This window comes from Amphiura filiformis, chromosome 5, assembly GCF_039555335.1.
Source record: "Amphiura filiformis chromosome 5, Afil_fr2py, whole genome shotgun sequence".
NCBI lineage: Eukaryota > Metazoa > Echinodermata > Ophiuroidea > Amphilepidida > Amphiuridae > Amphiura > Amphiura filiformis.
Genome location: NC_092632.1, coordinates 33,674,300 through 33,693,761, shown reverse-complemented (window position 1 = coordinate 33,693,761; position 19,462 = coordinate 33,674,300). Strand labels below are relative to the sequence as shown.

The 19,462-nt window shown below is 36.4% G+C and overlaps 1 protein-coding gene across 9 annotated transcripts in view; it reads left to right on the top strand.

Annotated features, from left to right (window-relative positions):
- Positions 1-19,462, top strand: part of LOC140153011 (tubulin polyglutamylase TTLL5-like) — a 181,574-nt gene that overhangs the window by 82,942 nt on the left and 79,170 nt on the right. For 6 of the 9 annotated variants that reach the window (XM_072175591.1, XM_072175586.1, XM_072175587.1 and 3 more), the window contains exons 12-21: positions 2,253-2,344; positions 3,148-3,255; positions 4,931-5,012; positions 5,950-6,011; positions 6,735-6,820; positions 8,117-8,143; positions 10,630-10,826; positions 12,243-12,305; positions 14,386-14,457; positions 16,065-16,228. In XM_072175591.1, the coding sequence (XP_072031692.1) occupies positions 2,253-2,344; positions 3,148-3,255; positions 4,931-5,012; positions 5,950-6,011; positions 6,735-6,820; positions 8,117-8,143; positions 10,630-10,826; positions 12,243-12,305; positions 14,386-14,457; positions 16,065-16,228 (953 nt within the window). The remainder of the gene's footprint in view (positions 1-2,252; positions 2,345-3,147; positions 3,256-4,930; positions 5,013-5,949; positions 6,012-6,734; positions 6,821-8,116; positions 8,144-10,629; positions 10,827-12,242; positions 12,306-14,385; positions 14,458-16,064; positions 16,229-19,462) is intronic. The other 3 variants (XM_072175590.1, XM_072175592.1, XM_072175589.1) reach the window with 3 other exon arrangements.

Sequence of the window (19,462 nt, the reverse complement as noted above, 5' to 3'; positions counted from 1 at the left end):
AAACCCCATTGATTCTACCACTGTAGCTGCTTTCCCAGGGGTGTTTTGCAGATTTAAGTATGTTTACATTCATTTTCCATCACAATTCTAATTTGATGAGAACTAGTAATTAGTCATAATAATTTTAAAACCATCATGGAATTACTTTAATTAAAAATATATAATTATAAATGCATATTTTCCCCATTTTTATAGAATTATCGGTAATAATAAAATATATCACCCCCGTCAGGTAAATGTAACATTCCAAAACAATTTCCCATTCATATGGTAATTAGAAGTAAACAACTAAACAAGAGGTCCCTGAACAGAAATAAACAAGCAAAACTAGTGAAAAAAAATTAAAACTAAAATATTTAAAATCCCTACATGCATAGTTTGGAGGTAGAAATTGTTAAAACTGTATTTTGGATATTTTCATAGATTTATTGCCAGTAGTTTGAGGGGAAAATGGCGACCCAGAATGGCGACCTGGGCTTCACCGGCGGCCGAACTTTGAAAGTAATTTGCCAAATCAGGGATCATGCAGCTACTTTTGCCTTATTTTAGTACCATGAATACATTTACAGGATCCCTGTCGACATGCAAAGTCAACATTTTCAGAGGATTTAAGACCCAAATATCAGTGAATGTCAGGTGAATAGGAATAAGCTTATTGAATTAAACAAATTCTGTAGTTTCAGAAAGTGGTATTGATTGCAAGGAAAGGTGTTTGTTTTAAAATTGTGTGTACAACTTCAGGGTCAGTCCATTGCCATGGACATGCTAGTTTTGCGGTTGGGGTGTGCATCGTGACTGACCTCGGAGGGAGACCCGGGGACTAAGGTGTCTGGCTGATAATTCCAGTTACGCAATTGGAAGCCCCTCGGCATAATTTGTCTCAGATTTTAACCGTCGCCTGTCAAACAAAAAGTTGGGGATTTTCTATTGGTCGTCAAATTGTGATGTCACCACTGGTGTCAAGTTAACTTGTACCGAAATTCCGGTACACCAACAACGAATATTGTAGGACCTTTTTATTTTGGGGGCGCGGTCACTGGACTTTTCGCGATTCGTCTTTCTTGTGCCATGTGAGATAGTGATCATAGTGTGAAATGTGTATAGTCTGGTAACTTAGAAATAAAAGGTCCTACTCGTCGGACTACATAAAAGTTAAAGAATTGTATAGGCTGCACACACTTCCAAGTCCCCTGACACAGAAAATGAGATACTTGGAGAAGCAGGAGTTCTGGATGATGTGGCTCATTGGTTGGACAATTAATAATTTCCACAAGATACTGAACCAACTCTACCACTACTGGTTTACTGTTCAAAGTATAATCACATTTTTAGAATTTGAAGTATATAAAAGGTTAATAAGCAGACATTCACTTTTGTAACACATATTGTATTGTGTCTTTCATGGAAGTGATTATTTTACTGTAAGACCTTAATTGGGCAAAATCAACATAATTCTTTTTTGGGGGGGGGGGTGTAATTTTCCACCAGTTAAAATGGCTTGTTTTCCCAATTCAAGGAAAAGGATTAGGTACTGGTGAATACAGAAATATGGATTATTCTTCCTTGTGTAATTTTGTATGTACTTTCAAGGGGTTAGTACAAGAAAGCCTTATGTGCAATAGCTGCCCTATAGACACTGCATAATATTGCACACATCTAAAGCTATGATACCTGGCAGCTATTGCAGATGGGGCCTTTGTGTACTTACCCCTCGATGTCTTGTGCAAGTGATGCTACCAAATTTGGAAATCGTGGTTAAAGGGTCAATGCTTGGGATGGCCATCGGGCTATTCCATGATTTTAAATCAACACTACCCCTAAGGAAGATTTTGGAAATATCCCCCACAGGGGGAGTATGAAATTCAAATGGAATGAACACATTAGGCAGCTCCATTTGAAACTCGCTCTCCTGTGGAAGTTTCAGGGTGAATAATTCTCAGAGGGTGTATGAAATTCAAATGGAGCTGCCTAATCTCCTCATTCCATTACAAATTCATACTCCCTCTGTGGAAGATATTTCAACAATCTTCCACAGGGGTAGTGTGGATTTTAAATGGAATAACCAATTAACACTTACTGTAAGTACAGAACAAATTATTTGCAATGTTATGAAATCAGCATTGAGCTATTTTGTGATTTTATTGGCTTTTGTATGCATTTTGATCATGTTGTTGAAGCATTAAATTTTACATTGTGTACAGAAAATCTCTGGTAGTCCCTGTAACATAGAAATCTTTATGGTCTTTTCACAGATCCAATGATGCAATGGTAGAAGACTATGGTAACAAATGGACTCTTGGTGCAATGTTGAGATATATCAAGAAACAGGGCAGAGATATTAGAGGTGAGGCATGGCTTCAATACCCAAATGCCAATTGACTTGCTTTGCCCTGGCAAAAAGCGGGGGTGATTTGGTCCGTAAACAAGTTACACCATGCTGGTTCTGCAAGGGTGCCCCCATTTAACCTGGCAGGTGGGATTGAAGCCATCATAATGATTGCACTTTTAATTTGGCCTTGACATAATTCTTTTGTTTGTAGGGTTTTATGGTTGAACCTTTGTTCAAAATAAACAATTATTATTATTTCCTTAGTTGGATGCATTTGAATCTTTAAAAAAAAAAATGGAAAAGACATATAGAAAACAAGCAACATTTTAATTCCTTGAAAAATACATTGTGAATTACTGGTACTGGCAACAGTAGTGGGGTACTGGCTGCAGTAGTTGTGTACTGCCACTCATGAAAAACTGTACAGTGAGATTAATTCCAACAGAGGGCATACTTTAAGAAATATGATGCCAATACTAGAACACCAGACATTATTCAGATGCTGTTGATTTTCATTCAAGATAGAGAGTTAGTTTTTGAAATGCTTATAAAAATATGCAGTCATACTTTGGTCAGTCTTGTGATCATAATCAAAGATCAAATTCAAATATTTTGTTTTGTTACTTGTCTTCAGCTTGTGTTAAATATGTTTGATGTTATATGTAAAATTTAAGAATTAGACCTACTTGTTACTGACAAATGTAATCACATTATTGTACTGTGATGAATATACAAACAACAAATATTCTCTGCAGTCATTACTATTATTACTTTTATTGATTTTATTATTAACATTCTTATTATGTTGTATGTTGCAGTTCTTGTGCAGAGAATAGAAGATTGCATCATCAAAACCTTACTGTGTGCTGAGATGCCAGTGGCCACTGCTTGTAAGATGTTCATGCCGCATAGGGGCAACTGTTTTGGTAAGTTTACTGACTAGGTGCATGATGGTATCCCCACAGTGTCAATTTCTGTTTTCGTGGGAAAATTGAGCGAGTTCTCCTGGACAAGGAACTTACTTCTAACCTTGCCTGCAATAATTTATGTAAACTGATTAGGACTTGCACTGATTTTGAATTGCATGTACCTGGAATGGGTTATTTAATGATTTGGGCCATCATTATCAGTGACCATCTGTAAAGTGTACAGCCTTGTTGATATGGCATTGTACAGTCTTGTAGTTTTGGCAGTGCACTATGAAGATCTTCGTCTTGAGGTTGGATCCACTAGGATAGGCCCATCAATAAATCCAGTGTTTTTTGTTTTGTTTTTTAATTAAGAAGTTAGCCAAATTTTGTGAGATAGCTGGAAAAACTTTTGTGATGGGTATTCTTAATGTATTGCATATGCAAATTGAGGATACCTTCAATATATAAATATGGTATTTGGTAACATGGTCACCATGGCTTGCTATGCATACCAAATGAGAATCAACCCCCTCCCAAATTTTGTGAGATAGCTGGAAAAACTTTTATGATGGATATTCTTAATGTATTGCAAATGCAAATTAAGGGTATCTTCAATATGCAAATATGGTGTTTGGTAACATGGTCACCATGGCTTACTATGCGTACCAAATGAGAATCAACCCCATCCCAAATTGTGTGAGATAGCTGGAAAAAATTTTATGATGGATATTCTTAATGTAATATAAATTCAAATTAAGGGTATCTTCAATATGCAAATATGGTGTTTGGTAACATGGTCACCATGGCTTACTATGCGTACCAAATGAGGATGAACCCCATCCCAAATTATGTGAGATAGCTGGAAAAATTTTTATGATGGATATTCTTAATGTAATATAAATGCAAATTAAGGGTATCTTCAATATGCAAATATGGTGTTTGGTAACATGGTCACCATGGCTTACTATGCGTACCAAATGAGGATCAACCACATCCCATCATGCAACACAACTGCTCAAATAGTATTGCGCTGATAAGTGAAGTGCTTTGTTCATCAACCTTTGTGAGGCTTGAATATGCAATTTATTGATCAGAAAACACCAACCCCAAAGATAAAGCAGGGACTAATAGCTCAACAACTGACAAAGTCCAGTGTTTCCTTGCAATGAGAATTCTTGCATATTCATGAAGGTTGATCATTCTATTGACCAAGTTTAACAAATCGTGCACATGCGTTTACACTATAGAGTACTGCGTGCCTTCAAAAGTCGCAAAAATTAAGTGATATGAGCGTAGCAGTTTCATCAGTTGCACTCATGGAACGATTGGCTCTCATTACCCTAACTGTTCCAAACGTCAAAAAATCCCAATTCACAAAGCATATTCACAGGCAGGTATCCCACATGATACGATTGCGTCATCATGCGAACAGTCATATGGTGATGGAAAGCTTGACCGGCCAAGCTAGACCCGCGTCCCCCAAAAGGAACTAGGGCGTTAGGGTTAAGAACATCTGTAATTTTCCTCCTATATGTGTATAGAGATGATCCTTGGACTTTGCCAGTTAGTGAATGACCTGTAGCTGTTATTAGGCTGTGACCAAAGCCTGCATGGCTTTATGTTGTTGCTTGTTCACCATAGGATCAACTGTTTATAATATGTTTGAAACACCTGTTTCTTTCCTATATAGAATTATATGGTTTTGATATTCTTATTGATGAGAACCTGAAACCCTGGGTTCTTGAAGTCAACTTGTCTCCATCCCTTGCATGGTATGTATCAATATTTCATCACTCAATATATGTTCACCTTTTTGCTTTTAATTTAATGCTTGTAGCTGTAGGAATAGTTTTCGTTCATATCTGAAAATATGCACCAGCTTATAGTGTAGATTGATGTGTACAATATCTATAAATTAAATATTGGACATATCAAATCATATGCGTTAATCCACCTTCCCATAGATTTGTTTGTTTGCTTTCAGGGAGTACTGAGAAAGTTTGTTTTTGATTCAAGATAATAATCCTTTGCATGAACTCAAAATAAAACTGACAAAATTCAAGGAAAAAAAGGACTTTGACTACACATAATGTCATTAAACATTTATTTACAGCACAAGCAGGGTTTTCTTTAAGCATCTTGGTGAAGGGGTACAAGCATGGTTTCCTTTAAGCATTTTGCTGAAATGGTATATTCAATTTTTTGTACCCATTCAATTGTTATTTTTTCCGCTGAACACCTTGCCCAGCGGGTAATATTTTATTTTGGAAGACTTTTTTTAACATTATGTATCTCAATTTTACTGAATTGTTGACCCAACTTTGTTTTTCGCCAGGATGCTCAAGAATTTAAAATGTGTGGGGGTGTGTGTGTGTGGGGGTTTAGAGACCAAAACTGTCTCACCCATTAGCAAATTGTCTTGTTGGTGGCATTTAAATGATTATGCTATTGCATGATAGCATGTACGCAAACCTCGTGATATCTGATCACTATCAACTCATGATATATAGGCCTATGGATTTTAAATGGAGTCACCCATTCAAGTAAGTCCTTTTGAAATTCACACTCCAAGAAGTATGTACACAAAGTGGTTGTATGTGTAATTATGCTTTAATTGTGCATTAATGAAAACCCTGAGCACAAACCATATGGACCTTGTTTAAGGAAATTTACATAATAAATATATTTTTCAATGAATATAACTTTCAGTGATGCGCCACTTGACATGAAGATAAAATCTAACATGCTGGGAGACCTCTTCAGTTTAGTTGGTAAGTCAGAATGAACACCACCAAAATTAGAGGACTACCGGTTACTTTCCTGACATTGGGCTGTACCAGTTGAAATCCATGCACCCCAGTGGAAGACATGACCTTAATCTCACACAAAGGGGTGTAGATTTCAAATGGAGTCACCCATTTATAACCCTATTGAAAATTTGCACTCCCTGTGTGGAAAATTAAGGTCATGTCTTTCATTGGAGGTGTATAGATATCAACTCAACTGGGATAGCCTATGTAATTCATGTACCAAAATGTTTTTGACATACACCAGATTTGTTCAATTTAAAGGTGTTTATTTGAATGGCTTTGATATAAGATAATACAAGTTCAGCATAGCTATAGAATACTATTGGCCTGCCACACTTGTGATTAAGGTTGAAGTTAGTGGTTAGGGCAAAGGCATTAATTTGAACAGTGATGTATTCACTAGAAAAAAGCATGTACAATGTACATACATTGTACATATGACATCTGAATTCCTATATCCTTTTATTACCAGCCTGAACAAGAATTATTATATACTTTAAAATGAGTAAAAACCTTATCAACCCTTCTCAAATATTTTATTGATCATGATCACAATAGTTATCACTTCACACACAAAAATGCAGCTCCTATAAAACTGCTTCATATACAAATGAGAATGTTCCATTTTGCCAACCTTATATGAATGACAAAAATGGTGCTATTAATCTCTCCCATTACTTACAGGTTTCATGGCTCAAGATCCAATGATGCGCAAGGTACAAAGCAAACGCAACCAAGAATTGGCTGCTACCAATGTTCTTAGACAACAGGTTTGCAGTTTGTGTTCTTATTACTAATCGGGGTTCAATTATTTCTTTATTTCTCTTCTATATTATCTGCTCAGGAGATAAAGAAAATGCATGCATCTCAAACTAACATTAAGCCTAAAAAAATTGTTTGAATGGCGTAACACGACCTACCATAGATATGCAACAGAAATGGAATAATGTGGCCATTTGAAGTTAAAAATAGAGAAAAGTTGCATATTAACCATCTCATGATATCCTGTGTGTAAGATTTAGTAGGGTTTGACCAACAATATAAAAATCCTAACCTACTTACTCTCTAACCTACCTACTACTTTTTTCTTATAATATGCCAATCAAACAATTTCTTTTAGATTTTATTTGTAGATTCAATGTGTGAATCAAGATACCACAGTTGAAATATACAGAAACAATAATAGTACTATCATTTGGGTGAAGTGGCTAGAATTTACAAGACCAAGTTACAGACAATCATTCCTGTTGACCTGTTACCTTTTATGTCGCTACGTTACGATTATAATATTTTGCAGTAAACCTTTGACTAGAGCGTATTTTATGTGTACATCACATATTTACTGCGTTGAAAAGCACTTGTCTCTGATTGGCTGCTGAGGCGATTTATGAATGAACTTTGCGCCGTACGCGTTGTTAGCTCTGACTTTGCAACATCACTGTAGTACGCGCTCGTCAAATGTTTACTGCAAAATATTATAATCAGTTTAAAGAAACAGTATGTGCAACACAATGTCATGCAATTATGTTGAGGCTACAATATATGTTGGATTGCTTATTTTCTTTTTGGTGATTTCCTACAAAATTCAGAAGAAACAAAAAAAAAACATGCTTTTGATAATCTTTATTTATTTTTATCACATTTGTTTACATTATGGCATATGAACACAATGCGAGTCGTGCACTACCACTTTGTGCAGGATTGTATGCCTCGTGTACAGCAATCCTGCACATTGGTGCAGTATTTTGCAATTGCTCATGAAGGACTCACATGTTGGATCCAATATTATTTGATCGGTAACATCTATAAAAAAAGATCAACATTAGAGACTACAAAAGAGTTAAAAATCTTAATCATACATTTAGTACATAAAGCTAACAAATTTATATTAAGAATCAATCTTGTACAAATGTCTCTTTGTATCATCATTGATAACCTGTAGTCAATATCTGTTTATTTTTCATGTGCATGTTTGCATGGTGTCTTATCCATTGTCTTGTGATTTATTCATATTCATCTATCCCATGCATCCTCATAATCGCATGATATTATCTACCTATGAGCAGAAGGAGCGAATTGGATCAGGTCTAAGGGTGAGTCTAGGCACAGGTTTCACTTAAGGGCTGGGGTATGAACGTTTGGACAGTATTTATTTTGGGACATTAGAGCACATCAGACATATCGAATTGCATTCTGAATACGAAGAATGTCATTCTGATATCAAATAATTTTGATTTTTGAAATTAGCAATTTTAAACACATTTTATGGCAAATCATTAAAATTGATATTTTTGATATTTAACAGTACTTGAAGTAAACTTTATAAATCTGATGATTTATACTTAAAGTGTATGTAGGTGGGATGAAAAGCCGACGATCAATTGAAAATTTTGACCTTTCAGATTGAAGATATGGATTTTTTCCCCAAAACACCAAAAAAAAATAGGTCTTTTTGGGAAAAAATCCATATCTTCAATATGAAAGGTCAAAATTTTCAATTGACCGTCGGCTTTTCCTCCCTGCTACATACACTTTAAGAATATATCATTAGATTTATATAATTTACTTCGAGGACTGTTATATATCAAAATTTGAAAAATATCAAATTTTTATAATTTGTCATAAAATTTGTATTATATTGTGATTTTCAAAAATGAAAATTATTTGATATCAGAAAGACATGCTTCAGATTCAGAATGCAATTCGATAGGTCTGAGGTGCTCTCATGTCCCACAAAAATACTGTCGAAACGCAATAAACGCCATTTTAGATCCCTTAAGTGCATTGAAAATATGAGACCTGCTAGGCACCTTTGTTTCCAATGGACATTTTATTGTGAAATTTCATTGTACAAGGGATACATTAAAAAAAAATTCCACATAGCCCCTGCATGAAAAGTATTTAATTATCTTTGTAATCACTCAAAAAGCATTTGGTGTGAATTTTACATCCGAACTAGGTGCTATTAAATTGTTATGAGCCTTTTTATTTTACATGTAAAGTCTATGGGGTGACGATTAGAAATGGACTGCAGTATTGAAAAACCCTCATTTTGGGCCATTTTAGACACTAAAATGCCCATAAAAAAAGAATAGCAATTAGTTTCGATGTAAAATTCACACACAATGCGACGTGAGTGAGTAAAAACATAATTAAATACATTTCATTCAGGGGCTATAGCAAAAACAAAAAATGTCCTATACCTTAATGGTTATGGAACAAAGGTGTAGGGTAGACATCTTTAAATATTCTAAATCCAAACACTCCCTCATGACCTCACCTAAGTTATAGTCACTCAGTCCATATTATACAAATAATTAATGTGTTTATATGAGTATAATGGTAAGAATATTTTCATGAGGTGAAATATGGACTGTTCCATTCAACAAATATTCACTTGAAAATATTCTTTCCATTGTATGAAAACAAACATTTGTTTGTTTTAAATAAACCATATGTAAAGTATACACCAAAACAACAAAATGCATTCAATATTTTAGGTGATTATTTTAGAAGTAGCACTTATCTGTAACAATCAAGGCCTGGTGGTCGCCATTAGCAGTGCGTATTGTATTATCCTTACCCTAATGTGTCTAAGCATGGTATGGTTGAACACAATGCATTTAGCATTTGGCCTTTGGGTTATATAATTAATTTAGGGCTATGTAATTGTTTCTTAAGCCCAGCCATAGAGCTATTCCTTCTCACCCTACACCCACATTTCATTCTTATGGTGCTTCCATCATGTAAGGATACAAGTTAGAAGGTAATGCTAAGAAAAGAAAAGGTTTTATCTCACAAATTCTCGTGCATAGCTATGTAAAATCAGTTTTTCTGTATATGTCTGCATGACCAGCCCATTTTGGGTTTTCTTTTTTTGTTTTTTTTTACAAAAAAAGAGTTGGTTAGAAACACAATAAAAAAGTGATCCCACATTTTGCGTAGCTTTTTTTTTACTAAAAAGAAGAGCACACATAGTTTGAGAAACACCCTTGTATTTTTCTTGGCCTAAGCTGAATTCTTATCACATGTCGTGACTAGTTAGAATGTTAGATAGATATCATGCTTTTATAAATATTGGTCTGTTCGAGTTTAAATCTATACACCCCCTATGGAAGACACAACCTTAATCTCCCTTACAGGGAGTGTGAATTTTAAATGGACTTACCCTGAATTGGTAGATTGGTAGATTAAGACTATGTCTTCCATAGGGTCTATGGATTTTAACTGGAACATCTCAATTGCTTTTGCACTGGGCAGTAGGCACAGCTGTTTGCATGCAGTTCTAATTATTAGCACCTCAAATACTGATAGTAGTGTGAGATCTGAATTAGACTCTCATTGAAAATTGGTTATATCTTTAAGAAACCTTCAAATCAATCGTCGCCCTTCTAGTATAAGAATATTTAATGCAGCAGTATTTTGGTTTTCCTTCTAGAACCCTGTTAAAAATTATTTTTGCTTTATCAATAAAAGATGATCATGCAAAATGTAATAAATTCTCTAATCATTGTATTGTTGATATGGACTGTATTTATGTGATGGTGTAATATTCCAGACATGATTTGTAATTTTACAGAGGCAGAGACCTCAATCGGCAGGAAACGCTAGTGTGAAGAGTGGATCATCTCGTCCTAGCTCTGGCAGGAAAACTAAGGAAACAGGTGGTCTGTCTGCTGAAGATAAGAGGATTGTGGTTGAAAGCAAAGATGAATACCAAAGAAGAGGAGGGTGGATGAGAGTTTTCCCTTCAGCATTGTCTATGGACAGATATGGGTGAGTAAGAAGACAAAAGTGCAGTGATTTGTAGTGCACCATACACAGGCAATGGTACATAAACCCACAAGGTCAGCATGCTTTACAGGAATTCACTAACTACTCTAGCCCAAGACACACCTTATCAGGCCTGTGAAATCTCCGCTACAGAGCGGAAATCCGCTTTTTTCATTTTTCCGACCGATTTCAACATCAAAAATCAAAATAGTGTCTGTGCACTTCTGATAGCATTACGTGTTGCAATAAAACGCCTGGAAATAAGATTAACGATGTTTGAAAGGTCATGAATCCGGGTCATGAAACGCAGGTCATAACATCATCGCGATATTCTTTGATTCCTCGTCCATACTCATTGTGTAATACGTTTGTTCTGGAACTGCACCCATCGGATGATGTTAAAAATGGCGCCGTGGTCGCTGTGGGGAAATACGAAATTATGTGATTGTTCGTAAGTGATTTACAATCCAAACCATCCATCGGAAGTTTCACATTGGATTTCATAAAAAGCATATGGAATTAAGAGAAGATACATCATGGCTACCATAAAATGTAATTTTGTCGAGCGACACTCACATTTAGGCCATGAAATGGAAGCTTATAATCTTCAATTTTTTTGCTTTTGAAATACGCGCGGAATAGCATCGAATTTGTACTGTAGTTTGATAGGTACATTTTCCGATTTTTTTCGAAACCCACTGGTTGGTAAATTTTCCGCTTTTTTTTTGAAAGCCATTTCACACCCCTGCCTTATAAACCATTTAGCATAACAGGTGCAGAATCCTAATCAGCCTACATTATAACTATCACGACCAGGATCAGCTCCAAGAGTTTCATACGGGTAGACTGAAACTATTAGCAGCAAGTACAGGGGAATGTCAAATTGGCTGAGAACAGCGTTATGACTCTGCTGGTGCTCAAACTTGTAAGATTAAAAGCATAATCACACATACAAACAGGACATTGTACTCCAGTAGCAAAATAACTGTACCCAAATTCTCAGTATGACAGATTTGAGTGAAAATATTACAAGGCCCAATTAACAAGAAGAAAACCAATGTAATATGTGACATGCTCTCACAAAATGAGCCTTAAAGTTGGCAAAATAACTTACTGAGATATTTCAGATTTTAAATCCTTATTTTATACCTTATTTTTATGTCATATCATGTTAGGATGGCTCCATGCTTTGGTCTTTCAATATTTCCTTCATAATTTCTTTTCCCCTTTGTCGGGCTGGTTGCTCTGTACGCGCTTGTGCAAAGGGGACAGTGTTCCCGGATGTCCGACCGCGAGACTGTTTAATGGACTGTATCTACTATAGTCCCATGGTGACTTAATGCTCATTTTGTGGGAGCAGGGCACTTATAGGCTCCTTCAGAATCTTCATTTACTTTTTTGTATATTCACTTGTTACAGGAATTTCCTTGAAAGCCGGACAAGCAGTAATCAAATGCTACATTCCAAGTTATATCCAGACAAGTAAGTTATAGCTAGACTGCATTGGCAGCTTATGAGTTACCTCTTGAAAATATACCAACCAAACAATACATTGATGATTACATGGTACATGAGTGAGTGAAGAAGGTGCCATACAAGCAAATAGTATGCAAGAATTTGTCGTATTATGACATATTTTAAAACTTTCATGCACAATAATAACCCCATACATACCATTACTAATGTTCTCTTAACATTTTTAAATGTTTTAACTTACATATTAAAATATGTAGGTTAGATATCAACCATGGGCCAAATTCTTGTAACAATAAATTTTGTATTGTTGAAGGTGTGTATAACTATGTATCACCCCCATTTACTTCATGGCCGCATTGCCCTTGTGTGGAATTGTCTGGGACCTGAGACCAAGGCCTCTCAGCAAAGGTGAATAGTTTATATATTTTCATGTATTAAAGAGCATCTGCTACCTCCACGGTTAGTGCAACTAACCGCATCTAGGTTGTAGTCATATCCTTGTGGTTTAATACATTGGCAAAACAGCCTACAGGGAAGGTGATACAGCTTGTCTAAGACACAACTTGGGATATTGTCACAAGAATTTAGCTCTGGTTGGTTATGAAGTTGCAAGGTCTTTGAATAGATCAGAATACTACTGTTTACATTAGAAAATAACATCATGAGTTTATCTTCATTTGTTAATTGTGCATTCACCTTATGGTTAATGCAGATCAAATGAAGAAACGGATCTGTTCGTATTAAACATATCAAGGTTTGAGAACCAGAAACCTGTAACATACAATGCGTCACATTGTGAGTTACGATTTTCTGGTTCTCAAACCTCGAATTATATTAACTAGATCAAAATAAGGGTACATGCGTGCATTTCAACTTGAAACATGTAGCGCTTGGCATCATCAACCAAAACATACATTCACATTATAGCACTTAGTTAATTGAATAAACATCTTTAGTATCATCCCTGTTCGTAGATTTTGTCATACTACTAATATACAAGAAATATGAACCTCAACTAGAAAATTCTTGTTGGAGGTACCATAATTCCAAAGGTGATTCCTATGTTGGGAAACATTTTGCTGTGAAGTTATCATTTCACTGGTTATGGTTCCTTTTCATTGGCAAGCAAATAGACAAAACTAACATTGTGTAGATTCATGTGTTTGTGAAATGATAAAACAATGAAACCAAGTTAAATTTCAACACTACCGATTCAACTTTATATCATGCCAACAACAACAGTCTATGATGCTGAAGTGAGGTGATTCTGGTAGTACGGCAGTTTAATTTGTTCTTATTGTATTTGGGCCAGCAACTATACCTTGTAATGGTTCCATCATATTCAACTATGAAAATGATAGTTCATGAAGCCGACAATAGAGGCCGTCAGCGTGACGTCATATGCCGCCATCTTGTGGGTACACGCTGCGATGGTCGTTCGATCTCCATGCGTGAACAGCAAAATCACTGCGTTGATGCGTTAAAACAGCTGCGTGGCAAGCTGCACCCTGCGCGCAGTGTCTGGCACTTGAACACGCGTATCATTTGTACCCACAAGATGGCGAAAGGCTGACGGCCTCTATTTAAATGATTTGGTCTTTTTTAACACCTGTGACTGATGATATGAAGGAAAGTCACTGCATATGCAACATTTACTTGCATGTTATGCTACATAAAAAGAAGTCCTGATGATGCAAAAAGTTGACTCTTCACCCTATCAAAATTTTGAACTTTTTGAAACATTTAAAGCACAGTAGTGTAAGTGAATACTAAACATTTAACAGCTGCACTGTCTTAATTGGGTTTTAGATATTCACTTCTCTTTGGTTTTTATTGCATATTCAATTTTAAAAACAAGTGGATGTTAGATGAATACTTGAAATAGCTCAAGTCTTTCACCATTTCATGCTTTGTGGTGTCTTAACTACATGACCATTTCTTATCAATCTGAAACTGGTAGTTGTAGCTCACATATTCAATGAAAATAGCTCAAATGCAGTGAAGTTTCTTCATAATTATTCGCTTTAGTGTAGGTCATAAAATGTTTGATGTTTTTACATGCACATACCTATCATCTCTTACACAGTGAGTCTGATATCACCACACACAGCACTACACCATCTTTTGTTTCCAGATACTCATATGCAAGGTCTTTCACGTAAGTTGGTCATTTTCTGACCACCTCAGTAGATATCTTGTCACATTTTCCAAGACTCTATGAGTCTATAACTGATTAGATTTGTATCATTGTAGTACCAGAATGTTGAAATCCTTCAGAATTTAATGTTCACTGGACATCATGTGGCAATTAATTCTTTAGGAAATTGAAAATACCTGTAGATAACAGTTTTAGTTCATATTTTATTACATCTAATGAACACTTTTCTATCATTACTTAAAAACAGTACCTTGGGTGAAAAATTAAAAGGTTTGCACAGAAAGTAGAATATTTCTTATTTTATCCACATAATTATTTTGTATGTGGTTTGTATGATTGTTCACAGGAACTGAATCTTTTCAATACATGTTCTTTAATGTAGGATACAAGGATAAATAAATAATTTTATATCATTTATTTTGGATATGCTCAATCTATTTATGTGTGGACAATTCTCTAAAAATGTACAAGATGTTGATTATTGTTTTTTCCACATGGATTGGGAGTAGCACATATTTATGTTAGGAGTTATTATCAATTAAGGGGCTCATTAGCCCCACACATATGTTGGGCTTATGTTATCGCTCAAATTTCTGTTGCCTGGTTGTTTGTCTGTCCAGGCGAAAGCAAAACATTAATCCACTCTGCAGCTTTAACACAATAACCGATCAACTCCTAACTTGGTACGGTGATACATTTTTTGTAGGATATGGTGGCCTGATGTGCTGTATAGTTTTGTGTCATGTTTTTGCATATTTATAAATATTACGAACCTATTTGCATAATTTGCCTATATTTTCATGAATCCACTCTGCAGCTTAAATGCAATAACCGATCAACTTGGTACAGGGATAGTATATGGACGCTTGATGTGCTTGTATAGTTTTATGAATATTAATGAGCTTATTTGCATATTTGCCTACATTTTCATTTTCATTAATCCACTTTGCCGCTTAAATGCAGTAAGTGTTCAACTCCAAACTTGGTATGGTGATAGCCTGGGCCACCTTACTTACGAACCGCACAATTCTATCAGTATTTTTATTGCACTGTCAGAACGAGATGAATATAATATGTGTACATCCATATCAAAATGATGCACTTGTCGGCTGCTACATGTATCTCTTTTTACATAATAGTTAGGAATAAATACCTGACTCATTTCAAGTGGAGGTCACTTCAAATCATCCCCACATGGAATACAGAGAACATTCTTTAACCATGTGACTTGGGGATGACTTGAAGTGACCTCCACTTGAGATGAGTGGTATTTATTCCTACATGTATCTATTATGCGAAATGAGTGAGGCACATGTAGCAGCCAACAAGTGTATTATTTTGATATGGATGTGCACATTTTGGGCAATGGTTGAGGTATAATGCTCTGACCTTTTCCTAAAACTATTGCAGTAGAATTATTTCCATGTGAATCTGTTGATGAACTACATGTATGTGGCTTATCTATATGATGAATGATCATCTGTGTACATTTGAAGTTTTAAACAGATAGCTTGCCACATAGATAATCAAAACTTCAAACCCCCTCCCCTCCACACCAAGTCCATTTTATAACTATCTGGTGATACACTCCAATCTTGATATCGCAGGAGAAAAGTAAGCCATTCCTATCTCCATGATCTGGCTGAGAGGGAGTTATCAGAACACTTGGCACAGTGGCTACGTAAACTAACACTCAATGACAACTCAGAGGAGAGGAGAATAATACGCACAAAGATCAGACAGAAACATCCTGGAATCCAGAGGATGCTGGGTAAGATTAGCTCCATTTTGTTATTATGTAAAAAAAAAAGATTCTATATAGATAGGTATCAATAGAAAACTTTTGCACTAAAAAGAAATTCTTTCCCAAAAATGTCATGTGTCGGAATTGACAGTAAGGACCAGGGTTCAATATAAGCAGGAGTTTCGAACTTGAGGTCTAAGGAACTGATCGGCAGGTCAAAAAGGGGGGTCTAGGGAACTGATCGGCCGGTCAAAAAGGGGGGTCTTAGGAACTGTTTGACCGGCAAAAGGGGGTCTTGGGAACTGATCAGCCGCCAAAATCTGAAAAATCTCGGCAACTAAACCATGCAGGCCAAACCAGGGTTCAATTTTTTTGCATTTTTGCCACAGATTTTTGAAGGAATCGATTTCACTTTGAATCAAAATAGGTCTGTATTGGCCTATTACGATGAAAATCTCAGCAAAGCAAAACAGCATTCGAATCAAAATTACTAGACCCTGCAGACCTACAATCTATGCTATATTAGCCTACTGATAATCATAAAAGCCCACCATAAAAACAAACCCACAAGAATATTTTTTTCAGTGCCGAAAAGAAAAACATTTTGACTACATTGAACTACATGAGATGATTGAGTGAAGTGTGCAGAATTTGACACCATTCCACTAGACCAGTAGATCGTAAATTACCTTTTAATTCACTGTTATGGCCAGCTGCAAGGATGTGCACACAATTATTTGATGTACTTTTCCTCATATTTGGCAATTTTATTCCCAAAAGAGATCTCAAAATCATTTATTTCTAGCAAAATGTTCATCAGCTGAAGGCATCGGCATCGCGGCAGGCACTGGGCAGTGCAGTGCTGTTTATAAACAAACCAGTGTTGCCACTACTAAAGGAGCCCAAAATCCCGCCCAAAGTTCACCTTATTCCTAATACAATGTGTTTCAATGGGGGAAGAAATTTATGGAAAATTCCCTTTTTGGCTCGCAAAAGTAGCTTTTGGGCTTGAAATAGTAGGACAGAAAACACGCCTGTCAAGATGCCAATGAGAGCGGAAATCGATGATCTGAGGGTCTATGGAGCGGCTAGAAAATGTTCGCGGGCTCCAGAGCGGGCAATCAATGAATTCAGAGGGTCTAAGGAACGGCTAGCGGCTCTGAAAAAGGGGGTCGTCGCCGTGGCACATACCCGTATAGCTGGGAAATGTGGGTGCCCCCCCCCCCCGGGCCAGAGACCACTTTGCCCTGCTGAACATGCAAGTGCCCTGGTTCCTATGGAAATCTTTGTGACCAGGGGTAACACTTTATTGAAAATTGCCCCAGGTTGCCAAGACACAATCATCTTCAGAACACCATAATATTCACTTATGTTCTGCATTTGCCAGATGTTGATAAAAATTTGCACTTGTTCAAGACAAAGACAAACAAACCAGGGGCAATTTTTTAAAAGAAGTTGCCACTGCTTCAGAAGATATTATTTCAACTCCTGGTAAGAAATAGCCAATAAGTAGGGATTTTGTGAAAAATCTACTGTCTAAGCAAAACATTACTGATATTCAGCACATTAGTAGTATGTACCTTAGTAAAATTCTCCAAGGTACTTTTCACCACACCCTACTTTGCATGCTATATAGGAAACGCACACTGGTTGCATGATGCATTTTCATGCATATTGATGCAGTTGCTTTGACTGGAGTTTGTTAACATAGTTTCAAATATGGCAGAAAGCATTTTTTAGAATGCAAAAGTAGTATATCCCCAAAGATGAAAGTGCAGTAAAGTAAGGGTTGTCATCAATACCCAAATGCTGGTTGTCTCCCAGTGCTCTGGCAGAACTAAACACCAACGCCCTGCAGGGTCTATTGTTCTATTGTTTCCGATTAGAGCGCTGACATATTGGAAAATGTTGGCAATCAATATTCATGAGAGTGTACATTCAACGTCCAGTTTTCAAAATTGGGTGACTTGTGTTTGGCAGGTGTGAAATACATCTGACTGGGCGTTTTAATTACGTAACGAATAAAGGCATTGACATCATTGAATGGCTGCCCAGTGCTGTTATATGTTTAGTTATTATATAGGCCTAATAATTATTATTATATGTATTCATCATTCCTTTATTTTCCCTTCTCTGTACTTATTCTTTCCTAGGCCTACACTTTATCACTCCCTCGATCTCCTTGTCCCCTCTCACCCTCCCTCTCTCATTCCTATCATTTTCCTTATATTTCTATTTATCTACTTGTCTTTATTATATCTTTCCATTTCTCCCTTCCTCCAGCCCTCTCTCATTCTCCATATCCCCTCCTCCCCTCTTTCTCCCTCCTCCCCTTCCAAGACTTATCACAGGGGTGAATCTGCCCCTTCCCAACCCCCTCCCCTCTTTGAGTACACCACTATTTCTATGCCAATCTTCTTAAATTAAATGGAAATTTCTTAAAAACAACCTTTATAGGCCTATACTTATACTTACATGTATACGTATAGCGATTACCATTATAGTGTAATATAGATATGTGGAAATGGCAGCCTTCTTACATTCTAATGTGTAATCGATCAGCAAGAGCATTCAATTTATTTAAATTAAGCGCCTAAAGCCAGGTGGGTGGTAAAAATGATTGCATCGACAGCTAAAGCCTCCTTTATAGACTTCAGACCCGCACAAGCGCACATTTGGGATACGTGACAACAATGGTACCACTTTACACCTGACTGCCCTTACACATGACTGTATTGTGGTCACTTATTGATACTCGCCTGTTGTGTAGAGCGTTAATATGATGCCGGATCAGTGACCAATTTAATGGCGGAACCCCTTTATTCGAAACAATGGTACCACTTTTATGAATAGCCTGTCGCAACTTCTAATCGGCATCAAATGAACAAAAGATTATATAATCTATTGCGACTCTTTTTCTATTTAAAAGCTCTTTGCTAAACACTGTGTTATATTGTTCTGGACAATGGAAATCGGGCCCAAATTCTGGTTTAGAAAGTCTGTGATTGGAATTATAGATTGATGCAGATTACAAATGTACTGCATTGATAAGAATAATATTAGGAGGATTATTAGATTTTGAACTTGATTGAAATGGCTATTCCAGTTGAAATCCATATAACTCCTATGGAAGATGTGACTTTAATCCCCCATACAGGCAGTGCAGATTTCAAATGGAGTCACCCATTCATGTAACCCCATTTAAAATTCACACCCCCTGTATAGAAGATTAAGGTCATGTCTTCCACAGGGGTGTATGGA